Genomic DNA, 21,615 nt, shown 5'->3' with positions numbered 1-21,615 from the left:
GAGGGAACCTCCACCTTGGAAGTCCCGTGTGGATTTGGTATTTCTGCCCAGGTTTGGCTTGGGCCGAGCTTGTAAACTGTCACTGGTCTTGACTTCTCAGCTTGTCTCCATAGAAACCCACTCTGGCATCATTGGTGGCTCAGTACTTATCAGATCTTTAATCAGATCTTTAGTTTGGATAATTTAAAAACTAGGCTTCCAGAAGGTCCCATTTAGCCTGGGCTGTAATGCTCCTTCCCTGAGCTTCGGTAACCGTAGGGGAACTTCACACTGACCTCTTACCTTCTTTTGCGCCACACCTGCCACCCAACCTGTGATCCAGAAGCAGATGGGATAGTTTCGTCTGGAAGCAAATATTACAGTTTTGGGGAGGGGGAAGGGAAAATAACTGCTTGGTACACTAACCTTGTTAAATGTCTACTCAATTCATGAACTTCCATTTCAGTGCTTTTAAATTCATTGAGCTCCTTTCGAATGGCAGCCTGGAATAGAGAGAATCCCGTGAACATGCAGAAGAGGCAGATGGAAAGGAGTTCACCTCTATTTTCTGTGTTCTTCGACAAAGCCGTTCGACAAAGTACGTAACATGAATTCTCTCATGGGGAGGGGAAAAAAAATCACCCAGAACCTACTAAGGATCCCCCTCCCACTAAATGTAAATTGTAAATGGTGGTACATGGCATGTTGCCCCAAGTGTTGTCTTCCTGTCTCTATGGAGCACTGCTGTCTAGGCAGCCACAGCCCACACAGATCTGCCGCACACTCCTTGGGGCTTTAAATGTCAACCTCTCATCTTCCCTGGGGAAATGATCTGAGCTCACCATGGGCAGGGTGATGCCTCACGATGGATCCTTCTAGAAGGGGTGGGTGATTGCGCCATCCTGTGATGTATAAAGCCCCCACTCGTTGACAGCTCCATTGACTCTAAGGTGGCTGTGCCATGTGTGGATGGCCGCCTCCTCCCAGCACTGTCCACAGATGTGCGGTGGCCAAGAGGAGAGTCAGGCAATCACACCGCAAGGACTGGTGAGGATGGACGGGATAGGAGGTTTGGCATTGGAGGAAACCTCACTTCTTCCTTGGGGGCTGAAATTCCTCAGGTAGGATCAGTGTGGCTCCCCCTCAAGAGAGGCGGCACACACGGCCTCTGTGCCTGTTTATCAGCCTGAGCCACCGCTTCCTGTTCCTCTGCCACAACGGCCTGTGAGGAACTAGAGAGTTCCCTGCTGCTCACAGTTTCAGCACGTGTGTGTGTGGAGACATGCTGTGCTTTCCCTCCACTTTTGCTGATCCCTCATCCTTGGTAAGCCAGCACCCTGTCATCAGAGCAGGAACAAAAGGCAACAAGGGCCAGGGCCCCTTCCTGCGTTCCTGTGTATGTGACACAACCGTGTGTATGTGTGGTGGATGGTGCTGCCGTTCCCCGGGTCAACCCCACGGATGCCTGCACAGGGAAGAGGGGAGTGCTGTGTTTAAGAGGGGGCAGCGGTTTCCGTTCGTTAGGACCTGTGGGGTGGACCCAGCATGTGGGAAGCACCTCTGGAAAGTCTGTCTGCCTCTGGCCCCATCGTTCCTTCTCGAGTGCAACAGCTTCCCTGCGTTCACACTGCCTGCACTTGGTCAGGCCGGAGACTGAGCTGTAGATGACCTCGCCCTGTGGTTCATATAAGAACAACACTGGCCCTGGGAATTCATGGGCAGGACTCTTTAAGAGAAGGCCCCCAGTGTACCCCAGACTCCTCCCACTGTTAACTTGCACATGGGACATAGTCATTAATTTAGACTTTTTTGTTAGTCCCTCATGGTGACCGGACTAGAGTCACAAAGGATTACAAAGCAGAGGTTCATTTTGATACATGGTCCAGTGGACAAGTAAGAATGAGGTCTCTCTCTCTAAGTAGAGGGAGGGCTTGAACCCATGACCCCGAGATCAAGACCTGAGCTGAGATCAAGAGTCAGACACCTAACCAACTGAGGCACCCCAGTGCCCCAAGAATGATGAATCTTTTGCCTCCCTGCATTTCCTATAAAACAAACTCAACTTCAGATTATTTGTTTTTCAAATGGATGAGTGTTTAGTGTAGCGAGGCAGGTTTCGCGGTCTCTGTGATCTGTGTCCCGTTTCTACCATCAGGTTATAATAATTTACAGAGTGAGTTTGTCTCTTTGTGGTTTTTTGAACCCTGCTCCGAGGACAGTGTCCTGCTCACCAAAGGTCCACAATAGGTGTGGAGCCTGGCGCCCGTGAGCAGTTGCGTGCCCATACAGGGGCTATTCTGTTCCTCTGGGCACAGCCTCCACACTGCCTGTCCTCCCGCTGTCATGTAGCATATCTGTGACTGTCTCGCGCCTTCTCTGCAGCCGTGAAGAGTTAATTCAGTGACCTCCCTGCAGAGTATCTGGAGCCCAGGGGTGAGGTTTGGGGACACAGCGCCCTTGGCTCGGCAGGCAGGCCCCGCAGCCCTGCGGCACCCCCATTACTGACACCGTGACCTCAGCTTCGCAGCTGTCTGTGACATAGGGGCCAACTGAGGCATGAGGACCCCCCCCCACCCCACCCCGGGCCCTCTGCTTACTTTGTCGGCAGCGGTGAGGCGGGTCCACGGCTTATCGGCCCTGCGGTCATAGTCCTGAGCATCAGCCACCTCCACATAGTCGCTGAAACGGATGAGGATCTTTCTTTCTCTAAGTTCTTCCACTGTGGGTCTTTGGCTGAGCTGCAGGGGAGGAGAGAGACAGACCCCGTCAGCCGGAGGAGTTGAGGCTGCCGGGTCAGTCTGTGAATTTACGGGCGGGCGAGGTGAGAGGCACCAACATGCGACACACAGAGTGAGAGGGCAGGGCCCTGGGGGCGGTGGGGGGGGTACCTAGGGCTTCTGACTCCTGGACCTGGGCCTTTGCCAGGACTCCGAGACAGAGCTTCATTGCCCCTGGAGCTATCTACAGGTTTCTCCAGATAGACAGCCTGCGGCTCTTTATGACACTGCAGTGTCCCCTCGCACGCAGCTCCTCTGTGTGCGTGGATGTGGATTTTCCCACACCTGTGCTACTTCTCCCCGTGGGTGACAGGCACCTTCCATTGTGCTTCTATCTCATTTAGGTTTTGTAAGTCCACATCCATGTGTCAAATTGAGTGTGCTCTGCAGGATGGGTGTGTAAATCATTTTAAGTGTGTGTGTGTGTGTGTGTCTTAGATGCAAAAAAGGTGTATATGCAAATAATATGCAAAGTCAGGGTATGCAGGGATGGTTAGGAGGTCAGAGGAGACCCTGCCGGTCAGGGAGTTCCAAAGAAAAGCCAGTCCACAAATGTAGAGCTGGGCTTGGTTTCTGCCAGGGAAGCGGGAGGACAGGCCTACGGGATGGGTCTGTGGGAAGGGGTGTGAGGAGGAGGAGGAGGAGAATTCACAGGGACGGAGCCCCCTCTGGGTCCTAGTCACCAACACCCTGACTTTTACTTAAATGGCACAAGAGTGATGTTTCTATTATCATTTCCTGCCACTCGGTTTTTCTCCTGGAGCAACACTGTCGCTCATTCTTTAGGAGACCGTCTATTCATGTTATTTAAAAGCAATTTTTCCTCTAAGCCCTAGACTGTATTTACTTCTATTAATAGAAAACGCAGTCAGATACAATCTTCACCGCAAAGGTGCATGAAACAAACACCCACAAGTGAATCCAAACCACCCTGGCTTTTTGACTCTGTCTCCTGCAGCTGCCCTGTACCCCCAGCTGGTGCCAGAGCGCTCCAGCTTGCTGCCGGCTGGCCGACAGTGGTTAGATGGTTAGATCTAACCCCAAGCAGGGTTCGATGACTGCCAGGCTGGTATTGGACAGAATGGAGCTGGGCATGGTGAGGTTCCAGATAGGGCCAGAGCAGCGTGCCGCTCCCTCCTGGCCGGTGGTGGGGAGATCTGGGGACCAGAGGCCTCAGGGGCTGTGGCACCAGCCTACTCGCCTGGACAACGTGTGGCTCCCTGAGTTTAAGTGATTCCAGTCTGTGCTGAGACGACCCTAGCTTTCCTAGGACAGGACCTTCTGGCAGCAGTGCTGGCCTGTCCCAGGAAACCATAGGTGTCCCAGGCTTTATGGGTCCGTCCTGAATCGAAAATGCATTCTCTAAAATGTGAGTTCAGGGAGCTTTTGTACTATCATTAAAATACATACAGACATATGCTGTTTCCATACCCCTCCCACCCAAAATCCTTTGGTATTTCTTAGGACTAGCAAGATTTACCACGGGGTGTTGGACAAATGGTGTTAATTTCTAAATACACCATGACCAGAGAAAGGTTAAACATGGAATTTCTAGTTTTTATTTCTGGAAATCATGATCTGGATATTTTACGAATAGACTTAACAGCAGAAATCTGGAGTGAACAGGAAACTAAATGTTAGATCTAAAGGTCAGTGACTATTTTTCATGCCTGAATTCCATGGAGACGTTAGGCACCATCTCTGCAAATCAACAAGGCATTGCACCCAAGTGTGCTGAGGGAGGGAGGGAGTGAAGGCACCAACTTCTTCCACTGGGCGAGTCTCGGGGGCTGTGGAGCCAACCAACCAACCAACCAACCAACCAACCAACCAACCACTCCGGACTCTCCCCTGGGAGCTTGGGCTTGTGCTCCTGGCTCCTCGGGGTACATAAACCTGGGCTCCCTCCTTAGAGGGTGAAGACATAATTTTTGTGGCCAAAGTAAGGTTTCTGGGGATGGTGGGCCAGCAGCAGGGGTAGGGAGCAGGGGTCGGTAGCATTGCATTTTAACCTACAGCAGAAATATCATTTGCAACCAAATACTGAAGAGTAAGCTACTTAAGACCCGATTCCCACTATCAATACAACTTGACCCAAGTGCATGTCCCCTCCTCGCCTCCATCTTTCTGTCTCTCTTTCATTCTTCCCATCCATCCATTTAGCTAGCTAGCATTTTTTTTTTTTTTTGAAAAGCGGAGGCCAGCATTTCCTACCTAAAAGACGGAGCATATAATTTTTAAGTTAGTCTCAGCTTGGTTGAAGAATAAGACTGGTCTGTTGCTATCTGCATCAGCTCCTGGGTTCCACTGTTCTCACTAGTACATTAAAATTAGATGGAAAACCTCTGACTGCAGATAACTGAAATGCAGCCACAACCACTGGCATCTGGTCTTGCTGTACTCAAGGCTCCAGAGGGAAAGGACCCGCCCAGGGCCAGGAGGCCATATGAAGTCCCGACCTACCGGCAGGCTCACATCTCTGTCGGCAAAACCAGATGGAAAAGCTCCTTCCAGCCTCTCCCTTAAAAGCACTCTCCCTTTCCTTAAAGTCATTATTTTTCATCCTCCATGCCAGCCCCAGGGAGGGCAGATGCAAAAATTATCAGGCAGTTTTCTTGGGGGGAAGGAAGGAGAGCTAATGGGGAGGAAGAGGAGCCAGTCCAGGGGGATGCCACCATCATCTGGCCTTTCACGCACTTGTTTGTCCTACTCCTTATAACTGGGGGGGCACTGGGTTTGTCACCAGATGTATGGGATGTTCCAAGTGAGAGTAAGTGCCAAGAAACACAAATCATCACCCTAATAGTTGTAGGGCATGTTTTAGGATCTCTGAATTTCTTCCTTCATATAATATTTCTAGGGAGAAAAACCCATTAATAAACCTTTAAAAATTAATTTTAATGGGTCTCTTAACTGTCTCTAAGATTTGAGTATCTTTCTCTCAAGACGGTCACTGTAGGAGGCTGATTAAAAACACAGAATGTAGTATTGTTTTTTGTGTGCTATCAATTAATTAAATGTGTCAACGCCATCCAAGAATAGCTTCAAATAAGAGTCTGTTATTAGGCCACTCATACAGAATTGGATCCATTTGGGTCTACTTTGCGTGGCCAACCCGTCTATTTTAGGGGTTAAACATACATAAAAATTCTGGCTTTATAAGATTTTATCTGCTTTTCCAACACCTTCAGTAAATTGTTCAGTACTTTCGGCATTTTCCTAATTCAGTAATTCGCGCTGGACTTGGCCTAATGAAGTCAATGAGTTCTCAGTGAATAGGTAAGGAATAGTATGGGGGGCGGGGGGCAAGGGAGATTTCCTCTCCCGGGGTCACAGCACATAAGTGCATTATATTTGCATTGCTGATTCTAAGAATGCATTTCCAGTGCTCAGTGAGGTGAACTTTTAGCGAATTTGGTGAATTTTTAAAAAACAAAATATTCGCGGTTAACTGACATATGATGCACCTGACATTAAGTTGCTTTGGGTGGGGGAGGGGGGCGTGTCACAAAAAAAATCAAGCAGCACGATGTGACCCGCCGAAAGGACTGAGGGGCATGAGACGGAGCTGCCCACTGTCCCCGGGAGAGGCCGTGTGGGGTCCAGAGAGCCGCTCGCTCTCGGGGCCAAGGAGCAGGACGGTGGGAGCGCCTGACCGGTCCCGTGGGCCCCGCGCTCTCCCCCCCCAGCCCCAGGGCAAAGCCGCTCACCTTGCGGGTTAGCCTCCTCTTGATCTCTCTTTTCTCCTCTTGTTCTTCCTGTTCATTCCGAGCTGCAAGAAACATCGAAGAACGCCCCTGATTTTGGGAAACCGAGTCGCACGCAGGCGAATCCTGCGACCATCCGCTCGGGGTGCTCTCCCAACCGCCCCTTGTCTCCACGGAGGGTGCGCTGGCTGGCGGGCCTCCTCACTCCCTTTCCTGGGCCACGTGGAGGGGGGCGGTCGAGTCCCCAGGCAGACAGGCGGGCTGAGAAGTGGGTGCAAGGCAAGGGGGGTGGGTCCTGCAAGGGCCCTGCAAGGTCCTACAACCGCTGTCAGTGGGGCCGAGCATCTGGGGAGAGAGGTCAGGCTCCCTGCTCTGGACGAGACCCGGGGGCCCGCTCCACTCTGCCGTGGGCCCCCCAGCGCCCGACGGGGGCTCGCGGGCACGTGGCCTCGGGTCTGGCGCTCGCTCGGTGAGGACCGGACAGAAGGTGGCCTGCGGGGGCACCTGCCACTCCGCCGAAACAGGAGGCGGCCCGGCTGCCGCCAAATGCCAGCGTGCGCTGCACGAGGAACTTCAAAACGCTCACCTTTCGTAAGCCCTGATTCCATTAATTCTTTGACTCTTCCAAGAAGTCCACAGAACAGGTGGGAGGCCAGGGTGTGGGACACAATTGCCTGCATTTAGACTTTTTAGGGAGTGTCTCAGGAGAGAGGACTTCGGAGTCTAAGCGTTCCCAGCTTAATAGGTGGGCTGACTTACTCATCAGATGTTTAAAGAGCCGTAGGTTAGAGGGTCTGGGGATGGAGCAGAGATTTGGAGGGCAGGGAATGTGGCTGATTTGTCCTAGTGAGCAAAGCGGGTGATCTTCCTCCCGGGCTTGGGGTTGGAGGCATGGGTAGAAGCCTGGCATTGCCCATCAGACCACATCAAAGAGGGTCTCTGCTTCTCACCCACGGAATCTAGAACACCCCGGGCACTTGGCACTTGTTCTCTCTCATTTGGAAATCACTGTCGTTAAATTAGGTTTCAATAACTCGACTCCTCTTATCAGCGCACACTTGCAATTCAGTCATCTCAGGATAGAACGGGTCTCTAAAAAAGGGAAGCCGCTGTGCCCAGGAGTGGGGTCCTACCCAGCTTCTCCTTGCCGGCCCTGGCAGCAGCCACCACAACCAGAGGCGACTCATGCTGTGGGTGGCCACTTCCTCAGGCCCTAAGCGACACCGCCAGGGGCACAATTTGGCCTCTGTGAGTACCTGGAGTGCGGGGCCAGTTTCAGGATCTTGTAAGGGGCACCAGGGATGCCCACATCCTGCAGTGGGCCAAGGTGACCAGAAGACCCCACTGCAACATGCCCCACAGGGCCCCAACCTCCTCACCCCTGCCCCCGCCCCCCCCACCTCCAGGAGAGCTCCTTCCTAAAAGATCTTCCTTTAAAGATCTAATCTCCCTCCCAGAGTTCCCTTTAAAAATGCAAGTTTGTCTTGGATAAAAACTCATGAAACTAGTCAGCCATTGACATCTTAGTATGAATCAATCTATCAGAGATAAAATTGGGAGGCAGAAAGAAGAAGGGAGATTGCAGACAAGTGCACTCGCAGGTGGCCCAAGGATGCAAGACTTCGAGTCTGGATAGTGAGGACCCCAGGGGGTGGCTCCAGGGCCCTTGGTTAAAATGTATAGGCTCATGGGATAGTAGGTCCATGAGGACCCAAGAGACCAAGAGACGGCCTAGCCTAGCACTCCGTAGCTTGTAAATGATGATGTGAAAGCCCGGGGGAGTTAAGGGGCTGGTCACACGCGACAACACTACACGGCTACCTAACTCATTAGACAAACAGCCCAGGTCTTTTTTTCTTGCTAGAATAAGGGGCCTCTTCTCCTTGTCATCTTCTGCTTGGGGCCGGTCCCTCCTCTTCATTCCTGCTTCCTGGCCCCAGGCTCTGGCTGGGGCCTCCTTATCCTACAAGCCTCCCTGAGAGCCACCACAGAGCATGAAGCCATCTCCTGTGTGTGTGTGTGTGTGTGTGTGTGTGTGTGTGTGTGTGTGTGTGTGTTTCTTAGGTCCCCCCGGGAGGGGGCGGGGCCGCCAGCTACCACCTGTGCAATCTATACCTTAGTTCAAAGCCATTTACAAACCCAGGGCCATGAATTCTTGGGCTGAGGGTACCAAGACAACCCCATTAGATGACTGGGAAGAGAGGCTAGGAAAGGCCCGTGATGTCATTGTCTGCTGCCACCATCAGAGTGCACTCATTATGTGCTCAAATGTGCACAGTGTCTCATTGGCTGCCGGACAAAGCCAGTGCTGCCCTCCGGGGGTCGGCAGGGTGGGGCTGAGGTGGGCTGCAGACCTCAGGCCCCAGGGCTCAGCCCCCTCACACATGTGCTTCCTCAAATGACCTCAAGCTCAGAAAATAAGATTCAGAAGAACTGGTTTGAGGGTGTTCTCTCAGACCATGAAACATTTCTTGTTTAAGAATCAGAACAGATTACAAAAACAAGAACAATAACAAACCCAAATATTAGGAAAACAAAGGTCCAGAACACAGGGGAAAAGTGAAGAGTTAATAGGAAGTAGAAGTTCATTTCTGAAAAGTTTTGGGACTGATATGATCAGCCTGTCTGAAGTTGGTCAGGCAGTTCTCTAACCTGGCTATTCCAACACGGTAAGGAGGGAGAGGGATCAGAACAGGAGGGGACCCTGGGAACGATGTCTAGACGGCTGTGTGGGTCACCTGAATCTAAGCCGCGTGGGCTCACTGGACGCCTCTGAGATCTGAGTATCTTTGGAGATAAAAGCCCAGCGTGAGGGACCCGTGGTCTCCCTGTACTCTCCCAGGGAGCTGGGGGCTTCAGACCTCCTCTTTCTAAAACCTGAGCCCCTGCTGAGAGAAGCACTATTTTCTGAAATCCAAACAGTCCCCCCAGAGAATTGTAGCCTCTTTGTCTGGGAGTAGGTTGGAGGCCACCAAACAGCCTGGCCGGGTAGGCAAACTGTACTGAGATTCCTCCAGAAGACAACAGATCTGGGTTAGGTGGGTGAGGTGTATGTGGGTGGGAAAGGAAGCATGTTTACCCGGTTTCCCACTTCAGGAATAAATAGACACCTGTCTTTCTTCCTCTGCAACCATGGAAAGCTTATGATGGATCACGTAGCAGAGATGGGGGCAGAAAGGGAGACACCACACAGGCCAAACACTTCCCTGACCATGGAAATCATCAGAAAAAAGGTCTCATTCATTTTACTGTATATTAAGCTTCGAAACTGCTAAGGGCACCTCTTGGTTAGAAAAAATACATATACACACATTCCTAGAGAACTGGGAATTAGGTGAGGTGCAGCCGACACTGAGGAAGGCCAGTCCTGAAAGCTGGGGAGGCAGCAGCCGGCCTGGAGCAGGGGGACAGGAGGTGGACAGAGGGCCACCCCCCACCCCAAAACCTCCCCAAGGTGAAATTCAACAGCTCACCCTCAGCAAACCGTTCAAAGCTGACCAACTCCCAAGACCACAGTGGAGAGGAGTAGAAAAGCAAGATCAAGAGCGTTTTAGTTTGGTCTAAGTGGAAATATCCAGCCACTCAAACTGAGGTTTCACGTGGTTGGATGTGTGTGTGTGTGTGTGTGTGTGTGTGCGCGCATGCACACATGCGTGCACACGGCGCGGCATTCCTAGGAAAGTCTCCGTAGCATGTATTTCTCTTTGCTAGGAAGAAACTAGAAGTGCACGTGTGTGTAGGGAGAAAGGGTCATGAATTAAACTAAAAATAGTGTTTGTTGAGAGCATCTTGAGGACAGTGCTGGTGAGAGTAGTGATAATGAGGGGGCAGACGTGGGCAGAGAGATTTTGTCGTTTTAATTAATACCTCCCACCATATGGAGGAATCCCGGTGTCCCTGAGACGTTTTAGTTTCCTGTTGGTTGGCACTCAGTGGATTCCCTCTCTCCATCCCAGGGACTGCGTCCTGAGCCAAACAAGGGGCTCGTTCATGTTCTGCGGCCACAGCCAGAGCGACGGCCAGCCTCTCTGGGGCGGGAGCACTTGGCCGGCCTACCAAGGGCCAGTTGTACGAGTCCTGAGAGGTGGACCTGAAGCATTCTCACTTGGAAATGCTTTCCTAGACTTCACATTTTTTAATTTTTAAAAATATTTTAAAGGATTTTATTTATTTGTGAGCAAGCGCGAGCAAGCACCAGCAGGAGAGGCAGGGGCAGAGGGAGAAGCAGACTCTGCTGAGCAGGGAGCCCGTCACGGGGCTTGATCCCAGGACCCCGAGATCATGACCTGAGCCAAAGGCAGACGCTTAACCGACTGAGCCACCCGGGCGCCCCTAGACTTTACATTTAATTTTCAAAGGAAGGAGGGGGGGTTATCAACAGCAGCCAGCCGCCTCAGTTTCCCATGGCTGTCTACCTTATTTTAGCCACAGTACTTGTGGCTTTTAGGTCAGTTTTGGTTTGAAGGGGCCCCTGATTCTGCTCCAAATCATCTAATGTTGCAGCTTCTCCGACTTTCCAGCCCACGAAAGGGCAGGTGGTTCTGCGGTCTGCGAGCGTCCCACGAGCCAGGGCACGCGCACCCGCCTCCTCTGCCGGGGAGGCCACCCGGATGCCCTAACTCAGGAGGCTGGGGGGGGGGGCAGCAAGCATCAGAGCGCCTGGCGGTCCTTGCCACCCGGGGCACAGGGGAACAACCTCGCGGCCGCCACCCCGAGCAAGAACCGAAGCCACCGCTCGGCGTCCGCGATGGCCAGGGGCTGAGTCACTTACGTTTTAGAATGTTCCTCTGCTCCAGTTCCTCTGCTGTCGGCCTCTGGCTCAGCCGCCTACGGAAAAAATCCAGGAAAAGTTTTTGGACCATATCGTATCCTCCCTGGGTCATTAGTCTCGGCGGCCCGCGTAGATACATGAGGCAGGGAGGAGAGTGGCTCCAATCGCTGTCCCATCCTGGGCCCCGGGCTGCGGGCCTTCACCACGCCACCGGCTCAGTTCCTCAATTTCAACCCCAGGAAAGGCACCGGGCGGCGCGTCCGGGAGCTGACCCTGCCCCTTCCCCTGCCCCCGCCCTCCGCAGCCCTGCTCCCCCACCGCCTGGGGCCACCGGGACTCTCCCCTTCACAGAGATCCCTTTCTTTCCTGTGGCCTCCTAACTCGGGGACCGTGGCCTCTGCCCTCCCTCCACCCCCTCCCCCCAGGCTAGAGCTCGCTTCTTGCCATGTTTGTGCAGAGCCAGTTAGAGCACCAAGAGGGTCATGGCCCCGGGGGGATGCAAGACAGTGTGTCTTGTCTGCGAAGAACAATAGGTGCTCTTCTTCTGGTCTCCGCCCATCCCAGGGAAGGGACGGGAACAGCAGCGACACTCCTGTTGCCACTCCTGCTGCCGGCACCGGCACCGTAACTGAGCCCTACCGAGTGCAGCATCACAGCAGGGCCGTGAACTTGCCAGGATGCAACAGTGGCGGGCGGGGACAGCCAGCAGCGGCCCCCGCGTCCGGATAGAAGTCGGTGGCCGGTGGGCCGGGCACGCGGTGGTGCAAAAAGTTCTAGGAATGAGCAACACAAACCGTGCACCGCAGTATTCACGGAGACGCCTGCATTTTTTGAAGCTCTGGGCAGTTATCTCAAGACCCCCCCAAAGTTGAGCAGCCTGCTTCACCCCCCGGAGGAGGTGTGTGTGAGATGAGAAGGAGCCCGGCGGGGTGGGTGGGAAGTGGGTGCTCTCCTGGCAGCACAGGCTGTGCCCCCAATCCCAGCATCGGCCACCAGCGTCTCCGGCTGGCAAGGCGTCCACACCGTGGAATCTCAAGAGAGACCCGGCGTGAAAACATCGTCCGTGGAGTTACCAAGTGCAAGCAGTTTAAATTCAATGCAATTTGTCACCTGTCATCCTCCTCATTGCCCTGGACTCTGTGAGACCCCCCCACCCCCCATGTCATCACCATAGATGCTCTAGTAGGGAGGGCACAGGCTTTGATGCTACAGAAAGGATTTGGGGTCAGATACTGCTCTGTAAACTCCTTAGCACCCTGGAAATGGCTAGAAATTGTAATCTGAAGCGTTTTTCAGTTTATAAGAACGTTTTCATGTTCATTAGTCACGTTCCCTCCCAAATGTCCCATGAAGACACCGTTGCTTCCCACTGATCTGGGCCAGCTGTATATTTTGGAAATTTGCAATACTGGAGGCTCTAAATTGGGATTCCACAATCTCTAAGCCTTTCTGAAAATAGCACTCGCGGACCTGGGGAGGAAACCATGTCATTGGTCTGGAATGAGGACCACACTCAGACTGAGCTTCTCGGAGGCCCTGTCTCACCTTTCCATTTATCTTACCCCAGAACGCTTGCTTTGTCTGGAGGGATGTGCAGGTGGCTTTATGGGACCACTTGGTGGAATCCAGGCTCTGGGTGAAGCCAGGGCTTTAGGTCAGTAGGTTTCAAAGTGATTGAAGCTCCGGATGCAAGCTTGCATCCCAGAAGCCTTATGGCCAGAAGCATCTGCAGAAAGTTCCCCCACTGGCTTGTGCTGAGAACCCCACCGATTCTCTCCCCGGACCCACTGCCTGGCTCTGTGCTGGCTTTTTCATTTTTGCTTTTCCTTATGGGTCATGTTTGGAGGGGACAAAACAATAAGTGACTGAGCTCTAAGCAGGACAAATTGCATTAGCTAGGAGGCCTCGGAGTCAAAGACACACGCTTTCAAATGAGGCCCTCTGTTGAGGTGTCATTTCTCTTGAAAAGGTCTAAGAACATTGAGGCCGATCACGGCTATAAAACGCAGCAAAGCTCTCCCGAAGGACACGGGCGACGATCAGTCATTTTGGCTTTGAAGATGAGACTGGGTAGGGAAATGATACTGGGGCATCGTGATGACAAAGCACTAAACAGTTCAGGAGTTAGGGGATCTGGGTTCTCGTTCTCGCTCTGCTCAGAACCTGCTTTCTCGTGGACAAGGTGTGGGACTCCGCTGTGAATAATAAATAGTAATTTAATTGCCTAAGGCATGGTTTTTAGAAACATATGCTATGTACTTAGCCACATCTGAATGAGGACTGTTTTACTGCAAGTGAGCTGGGGAGGGAGGGATAGAAATAAGGATAGAAAGAAAGAAAGAAAAAAAAGAAAAAAGAAAATGTATAATAAAAATAAATAAACCCATTTATTCATTTCACAAATTATTTGTTAGAGGCCAGCTCTGTGCCAGGTTCTGTGTTAGGGGCACCAGGTCAGGACAAGCAGGTCAAGGTCCTGCCTCCGGGGGAGGCAATCATTCACCAGGTAGTCATGGAAGTAAGTAGGCCACGTATCTGTAGTAAAAGGCTTCCGACAGGAGGCACGTGCGCGGGGATTCTGACCCAATTGGGTCAGGAGAGGGTCCCCAGCAGAAGTGACACTGTGCCCCGATGTGAAGGGCAGAGGGAGCCACGTTGCTGGAGGGTGGACAGCCAGGGGAGGAAGGATGGTGGGGAACAGGCAGGTGCCAGGCCGTGTGGCCCGTGGGGGCTGTGTTCAGGATTTTGGCAACGAAAGAGTTGATATTTTAGAATCAGAGAGGGGAAGGGTGAGTGAATATTTCAGATTTACAATGGATTTCCTGGTGGTTGTCTGGAGAAGGGATTGGCGGTGAGAGGACAAGAGACGGTTTGGGAAGAAGCCACAGGAGGCTCCTGTGCAGCTGGTAAGGGAGGGGGGACACCTGAGCCAGGCGGTGGCAGCTGACATGGCCCGTTCTTAGGAAGCCAAGCAGACAGACCGTGGAGATGCGGTGTAGATGGACAGAGGCGGGAGGAGCAGGGATACATAAGATCTGTCTGTCTGAGGTTTCACGGCTTACACGACTGGATGGATGGTAAAACAATTCACTGAGATGGGAACGAGGGAAGAGCAGCAGGGTATTTTGGAGGGTGGTAAGGGTGGAAGGGAACCATGAGTTTGAGTTTGGATTGTTGAGTCAGAATGCTTTTGTAACATCCAAGTGGAGAGGTCAGGTAGGCAGGTGCATGCATGGGGCTCAGTGGAGACCTCAGTGGAGAGGTCGAGGCCATTGAGAGAAATCTGGGGCTGAAACTATTGAAAGAGTCCAGATGTCCATCAGCAGATGAAAGGATAAAGAAGATGTGGTATAGATATACAGTGGACTACTACTCAGCCATCAAAAAAAAAAAAAAAAAAGAAATGTCACCATTTGCAATGATGTGGATGAAACTAGAGAATATTATGCTAAGCAAATAAGTCAATCAGGAACAAAACAGGGCAGCCTGGGTGCTCAGAGGTTTGGTGCCGCCTTCAGCCCAGGGCGAGATCCTGGAGACCGGGATCAAGTCCCGCGTCGGGCTCCCTGCAGGGAGCCTGCTTCTCCCTCTGCCTGTGTCTCTGCCTCTCTCTGTCTTTCATGAATAAATAAATAAAATCTTAAAAAAAAAAAAAAAAGAAATGAAACAAAGGATCATAGGGGAAGAGAGGGAAAAATAAAAGAAGATGAAATCGAGATGGAGACAAACCATAAGAGTCTCTTAATCATAGGCAACAAACTGAGGGTGGCTGGAGGGGAGGTGGGTGGGGAGACGAGGTAACTGGGTGACTGGCATTAAGGACAGCATGTGCTGTGATGAGCATTGGGTGTTACACATACAACTGATGAATCACTGACCTCTACCTCTGAAACTAATAATACATTATATGTTAATTAATTGAATTTAAATAAAACCAAAAGAAATCTGGAGCTGGTCTGCAATATGGAGAATATCTGAAGCCAGGAGTATGATGGAGCACAGCCTGAGGAGGCAAGAGGACTGAGGCTGGAACCTCACAGAAGCTCACTATTTACCACTCAGACTGAGCATAATGACCCTCCTGGGAGCTAGAGGAGGGCAGGCCGTGAGGGCAGGTGAAAACATAGCACATCCTGGAAGCGAGGTGGCAAGATGGGCACAACCAACAACGAACGGGTGCCGAGTGCTGCTGAGGGGTCAGGTGAGCCTGGCAAACTGCCCATGGGGTCCAGGACCAGGTGGGCTGTTAGCAACCTCATCTAGAGTTCTTTCAGGGGGTGCAGGGACTGGAAGCCAGGATGAAGGGGCTTGAGAACAGAGGTGGGAAGATGGACAAGGAGAGATGATTCTTCCCAAAGCCTGGCTGGACGAGAGAGTTGCAGGTGAAGTGGGCTCTGGTGAGGTTTACACTTTTTACTGGGACAAGACTGGATGTGTTTAATGGAAAGAATCCAGATGAGGTGGTCCTGTCGAGACACTACGTAAGGAGGGAGGAGGCTCGGTTGACGGTGTGGAATCCCGAGGAGGTTGGGGGTGGGGGGTGGGGTTGTCCAGGGACACAGAGGCCTTCCTTCTCAAATGGAGGGATGGCTCTTTACCAAGACAGGGCAAGCAGGATGGCTTGTGTGTAGGTGTTGTACGTAGGTGTCTATGCTTGTATTGGAATTAATGAAGAGTTCCCAACTGATGGCCTTCACTTACTAGAACACAAGTTAAGTCAGTCTATTACAAGGATGACTTATATCAGCTTAAAATATTACCTGTCCTTGACCGGTTGGTCTTTGGACAGAGCCAAATTCATAAACCGAAGGCCTAAAGCTCTAGCTTCAGAATTCTAGCGGCCAGTGGTCCTTCAGGGAAGGACCCAGGGCAGCCTGACATGGTCCAAGTAAAGCAGCCTTCTGCTGGGCTCCTTTCCAGATCTACCTTGTACAGAAATACTGGTTACTAGAAAGCCGGATAGCAGAGCACAATTACTCTATTAATGAATAGTGGTCAGTTTTATGAATAATCCCAAGGAGCTGCCTTAACTCCAGGAATAAAGACAGAGGTGCTTTCTGAATGTATTGTATCTCTTACCCCTGCCTTGAGAGTACGTTCAAGTAACTATGTCGGATTTAAACTCACAATTACATTTAAAAAGTGGTTCCCGACTCTATATTTAGACATGACCATGTATATGGGAAACGTTCTTGGGAGTTAAACTTTTCTATAAAATGAATGATCGGAAAGTGGAAGTTTTAACGTGCTCTCAAGTGATCTATGTAAATAGCTTCTATTTATATATGTGGCCCTGGTTTATAAGGTATCTCTGAGCTGCAAAGTTGTTGTCACTCCAAAACGATTTCTTCCTTACATGGACCACTGCTAAATGACCTGCATTGGCAGTGAAAAATCAGTGAGTTCTTATTTAAATGCCACGCGCCATCCATCGCCACCTGGGAGCCGTCTAGGTTCTTGCAGAAGTTAGACATGGATTTTGTGTAGTATCAGTTGGAACAACTCTATGCTGGTGACAGCAAGAAACAAGGAAACAAACCGAGGCTCTTCTTTTCTCATGCAGGGACCATGAAAAACAAACCTGAAGCAAATGGCACTTTGGTTTTGGCCTTGGAAAAAGGAGACCGAGAGAGAATGTAGTGGCAAGATGCTTAAAACAATATGCAGAGCAGGGGAGGCTCTCTCCCCCAGAGACGTGGTGACAAAACCTTTGCAGGTCTGACTCCTGATGCTGACAAGGATTTGTTCTGCCGCAAGGAGCTAATGAGCCTTCTGCTGGCGTCAGAACTGCCAAGGTCACGGATTTCATTAGCGTTTGCAACTGCTGCTTGTTCTGAGCGCCCGGATTTTAAAGTTTGGATCTCTGAAGCTGTATCTGCATCTCAGGAAAAGGCAAAGCAGGGTTACCTTTGCTCTTCTGCATCTCGGCCCCAGGAGGAGGGAACAGCCCTTCCAGACAGGTGGGAAGAGAAAAATGGGAAGGACTCGTCCTCTCTCCTAAGGGGGAAGGAGACGGGTTTCCCAATTGCTGCCCCGGGTGGGAGATGGAATGAGTGAAGACAGGCATGGTGGGGCCAGGGAGGGAGACACAGTGAGTTCCAGCCCCTCCTTGGGAATCTTTCCAGAGGATGTATCGGTTATGTGTGGGCTGGGCGTTTCTGTCTGGCCTTGGTCACTGCTACATCCCCAGGTCCTAGGAGACCACGGAGAACAAAATAGGTGCTTTTAGTCATTCTTCAGCCCGGATCCTACCAGTTCTTATGCCACACAAGCCCCTGGGAGGATCCTAACCCCCAGTCACAACTTTAGTTCATATCTGATATCCCGATGACTCTAAAATCTCTACCTCTCGTCTTAGTTTTGAGTTGCAGATTCCTTTTCCAATATATACTCCTACAAGCTGTCGGACTCAGGAGGTCCTCGATGATTGAATCCATCTTTCCCTTCTACCCAGACAGGTCTGCATCCCCTTGAGCTGTCCAAGCCCAGGAAACTGGGAATCGTCGTTGGGCTGCTTTACCCTCGACAACCAATCCACCATCAGGTCCAAACCGTCCCCCATTCCAGCCCAGCACAGCCTCCTCAGGAAAGCAGGCCTGAGCATCTCTCCTGGCTGCTGCAGCCCATGCCTCTTGGGTCCTCCTCCACCCCACGGAATGCCCTTTCTAAGGGGAAACCTGACCACATCCCTCCCTGCTTGAAAACTATGCACATCCACCCGGGACCTTTGGGGGGTGGGGTGGCTTCAAACACCCAGTGTCCTATAAGAGTCTTTGTGATCTGGATGCTTGCCAAGAATCTCCCCACTCCTACTCTGTCCTTTAGACATAATGTGTCTTTCTGGTTTCTTCTCGATTTTCATGCCTTTTTCTTCTTCTTTGTTGGGCTAACTGGTAATAGTCCTCAAACTCACAGCATCAGCCTGAAACATCACTTCCTCTGGTCACTAACCTTTTGGTGACGGTGCCTCCACGGTGTGGGACAACAGTCCTGTGTCTCCTGTACGCCGGTGCTCGTCCTACTGGACCTATTTCTTGTGATCACCTGGCTTGTCCACTGGACCCGGGGGCTCGAGCCCTGCAACACGGGGCCACCCGGCGCCCTCACCCCACCAGGGTTGCTTCATGACCACAGACCTGGGCGGCTGCAGGGGCCCCGCAGGAAGGGCCTCTTGCACGGGCTCTCCTGCTCTGCTGACATATGAAATTTTCAGTACTTTCTGGATGAGGAACATCCTCACTGGCTCACCATGGGCTCTGCAGTCTGCTAACTGGAGCACGCCACCGTGAGCCAATGACCGGTTCTCAAACCTTGCTCTTCCAGCATCAGGGATCAGCTCTGGCCAAGGTCACTGAGGACGGAACTGCCAAATCCGTGGCCTTTCCAGAGCCCTCATCGTACCTGACCCTTCTCTACCGTGTGGCACCTCTGATGAACGGCTACTTCCGGAAGCTCGTTCGAGTCCCCTGGTTCGAGAGTCAGCACTCTCCCAGCTTCTCTGCACCCTTAGCTTGGGGTGCTTGCAGGCTGTATGCATAGCAAGAGCCCCAGGGGTGCCCTGTCCTGGGGGTGGCTTCAGAAGCAGCACCCCGTGTGCCATGCCCAGCCTGAGTCGGCCACCCGACAGGCGGGGGGCCTCGGGGGAGCTGGCCTTCTCCCCAGCCTCGGCCTCCCCACCTTCCGTGGCATGGAGAGTTGCCATGGGCCGGCAGTGGGTTGCTTAGAACTCTGGTGCACGGAAGGAGAGGGGGGAGGGAGTGGGGGCAGAGGGAGGGCACGGAGGCCACAGCCAGCCCGTTCCACTCTGCTGACACCTGGAACTCAATCTGGATCTCAAAACTAAGATGAGAGGGGTGACACTGCACGAAATCCGAGCTCACACTCACTCCCCCCGTGTCCAGTGGTGTGAGTGGAAGGCCCCCATACCTTCACCCCCGGTTCCGAGGTGCACATCCTGAGATAACCGGGTGCACATCCAGGGCCTGGAGAAGTGGCAGGGGCGCCTCTGATTCCATCAGCAGAGCTCGTAGCTCCCCCTGCTGGGCGCCCTCATCGGGATCTCAGCCTCGCCCACGACACCCGCACTACCCACTGACGTGACCATCCTCTCAACTAGACCGGGAATCCTCCACAGGCACATTATGTCTTATTTACCTCTGAGCTCCTAGACTTAGTACGGGGCCTGGCACCCAGGAGGGGCTCTGCAGACCTCTGATGATTCGATTAACAAGGAACACTTCAGCCCATGGAGTGGAGCCCAGAACCCAGTCCTGGCCTCTGCCCCTGAAGAGGTTCCTCTGGGAAGAGTGAACGGCAGTTTGGCTTTTATACCTCAGGCCTGTGCCCTGCTACCCTTCCTCCCTGCCAGGCAGAACAAGTCTTACAATTATCGATTTATGCACCCACCTCTTTCCAGGCAATAGCTTTCAATTTTCTTCCTCCTCCTCATTCTCCTCCCAAATAGCTTGCTTACAGCATGGGAAAGAGCCCAGAGAGGGGAAAACGGGTTGGGGTCCAGAGCCTGACTCCTGGCCTGCCTCCCCCGTTAACCAGGAGGTCGCCTGGGCATGTTACGCTGCTGGACCTCCGTGCCCAGTTCTGGTGTCCGGCAGGTGGCTGTAACCACTAGCTAGGCCTACCTGCCGCCCAGGAGCGCTGAGAGGCCCGAATGGGGATGAGAGATAAAAATCCCTTTTAAAGGAAGGAGAAGGCATGACATTTTATTTTGGGTACCTTGAAGAAAAGTCTCTGACTTCAAATAGATAAACAGGTTACTCTTAAGAAAGACATGTTTTTGGCTTTGTCCATTGGAGGCTGTGGCCCCAATGTGAGGCCCTATGACCAAGCTCAGGTACTGGGAGGTAAAAGCCAGAGAAAACACTGAAATATGTGGAGTTGAAATCAGTATGGAAATGACAAGGGGACCAGCTGTTTTGCTATGCGTTAAGCCCATTTAATAAAAACCAAAACGGTATGAAAAGTGAGAGCCTGGAGTTGCCTTGGCTGACTCACTTGGTAGAGCGTGTGACTCCTGACCTCAGGGTTCTTTCTTTATTTATTTATTTATTTATTTATTTATTTATTTATTTGAGAGAGAGAGAGGCAGAGACACAGGCAGAGGGAGAAGCAGGCTCCATGCAAGGAGCCTGATGTGGGACTCGACCCTGGGACTCCAGGATCACGCCCTGAGCCAATGTCAGGTGCCAAACTGCTGAGCCACCCAGGGATCCCTGACCTTAGGGCTCTAATTTTGAACCCCACACTGGATGCAGAGGTGACTTAAAAAAAATCTTTAAAAACAAAAAATCTGAGAGCCTACATAGTGAATAGTTTCAGTATTACCAGCATTATTAGGCATAAATCCAGTATTAGCAATCAGTAAGATTTTACTTTGAAAGAGTATTTGAATTGTTACAGTAGAAATTAAGATAGCTAATCAAGTTACCTGAAGAATATACTCATTTTAACAAGGCCATCCCTCCCTGAAGAATCAATCAGTACAAAGGCTAAAACAATGTGATGTCAAAAGATAAGGAATATGGGAATTAAAAATGTCCACTGTTCTATCTACCACATTAAAGTGATTAAGGAGGCCTGGTCAACTTTAGCTTAATTTTATCTGTCTATCCATCTGTGCATCTGTCCCTCCATCTGTCCATCCATGCATGAGTGAGTCTTTCTGTCTGTCCATCCGTTACATACCAGACATTGGGCTAAGCCTTCAACTATTTATCATAACAGATAAGCAGTCTATCACTTTCTCGGTTCTTACAGAAGATGCAACAGTAATCTACACGAATCACAATGCCAAAGAGATTCATCTCATTTGTCAACTCTGGCCGTTTGACAGAAGCTGCCAGGAGCTGTGTGTTGAGAAGGATTCTGAAGTCTGCCCACATCTTTGTTATGAGTCATGCTGCAAATAAATCCTCCTCAAGTTATCGTAATTAGTGAGCCCTGTTTCCTGGTGGAAGATGGATGTGAAGATCTTCCTTTCTGATGAAGCTATTCAGGTCTGAGACACTGAGGACTACCAGAGGGGAAGGAGATGGCTGCTTTGGCTGTCACACACAGCAAATCTGGTGCATCAAGAGAGTGACAGCTAATGGTCATTTGATAAGATTGGTATTGTGCCGTTTCTCTTTAAAGGTAGAAGCTCAAACTTCTAAGTCCTCTAAGAGGAATAAGCCAAGAGAAATATTCAGATGACTTACACACAATATTCCCCATGTCACACAAACCCATCATCTCCAATCTTTACAAATTATCCCAACTATTGCTGGAGGTCCCCACTTAATGTGTTTTTTAATGTGTCCTGCCATTACCATGATCAAATGGCATTGGACACTCTCCTCCTTTTATGCCTTAGCCCCTTCACTGA

General features: G+C 51.4%; 1 protein-coding gene and 1 long non-coding RNA gene across 12 annotated transcripts in view; one reads left to right on the top strand and one right to left on the bottom strand.

The window, feature by feature from the left end:
* Window positions 1–21,615, bottom strand: part of PHACTR1 (phosphatase and actin regulator 1) — a 558,131-nt gene that overhangs the window by 3,827 nt on the left and 532,689 nt on the right. For all 9 annotated transcript variants that reach the window (XM_025444328.3, XM_025444326.3, XM_025444327.3 and 6 more), the window contains 4 exons: window positions 11,235–11,290; window positions 6,467–6,528; window positions 2,577–2,717; window positions 406–482 (listed from right to left, as the gene is read on the bottom strand). In XM_025444328.3, the coding sequence (XP_025300113.1) occupies window positions 406–482; window positions 2,577–2,717; window positions 6,467–6,528; window positions 11,235–11,290 (336 nt within the window). The remainder of the gene's footprint in view (window positions 1–405; window positions 483–2,576; window positions 2,718–6,466; window positions 6,529–11,234; window positions 11,291–21,615) is intronic.
* LOC112658228 (uncharacterized) lies at window positions 8,715–21,229 on the top strand. Of its 3 annotated transcripts, none has more exons than XR_003135616.3 (3): window positions 8,715–9,132; window positions 16,798–17,194; window positions 21,009–21,229. It is a non-coding gene; the product is annotated as an uncharacterized LOC112658228 (long non-coding RNA). The 3 variants fall into 3 exon arrangements; XR_007408329.1 differs by lacking the exon at window positions 21,009–21,229 and adding an exon at window positions 17,693–18,962; XR_004812357.2 differs by lacking the exon at window positions 21,009–21,229 and adding an exon at window positions 17,689–18,962.

Source organism: Canis lupus, chromosome 35, assembly GCF_003254725.2.
Source record: "Canis lupus dingo isolate Sandy chromosome 35, ASM325472v2, whole genome shotgun sequence".
In the NCBI taxonomy this organism is placed as follows: domain Eukaryota; kingdom Metazoa; phylum Chordata; class Mammalia; order Carnivora; family Canidae; genus Canis; species Canis lupus.
The sequence above is the reverse complement of the archived record's forward strand: the minus strand, read 5'-3'. Positions and strand labels throughout refer to the sequence as shown.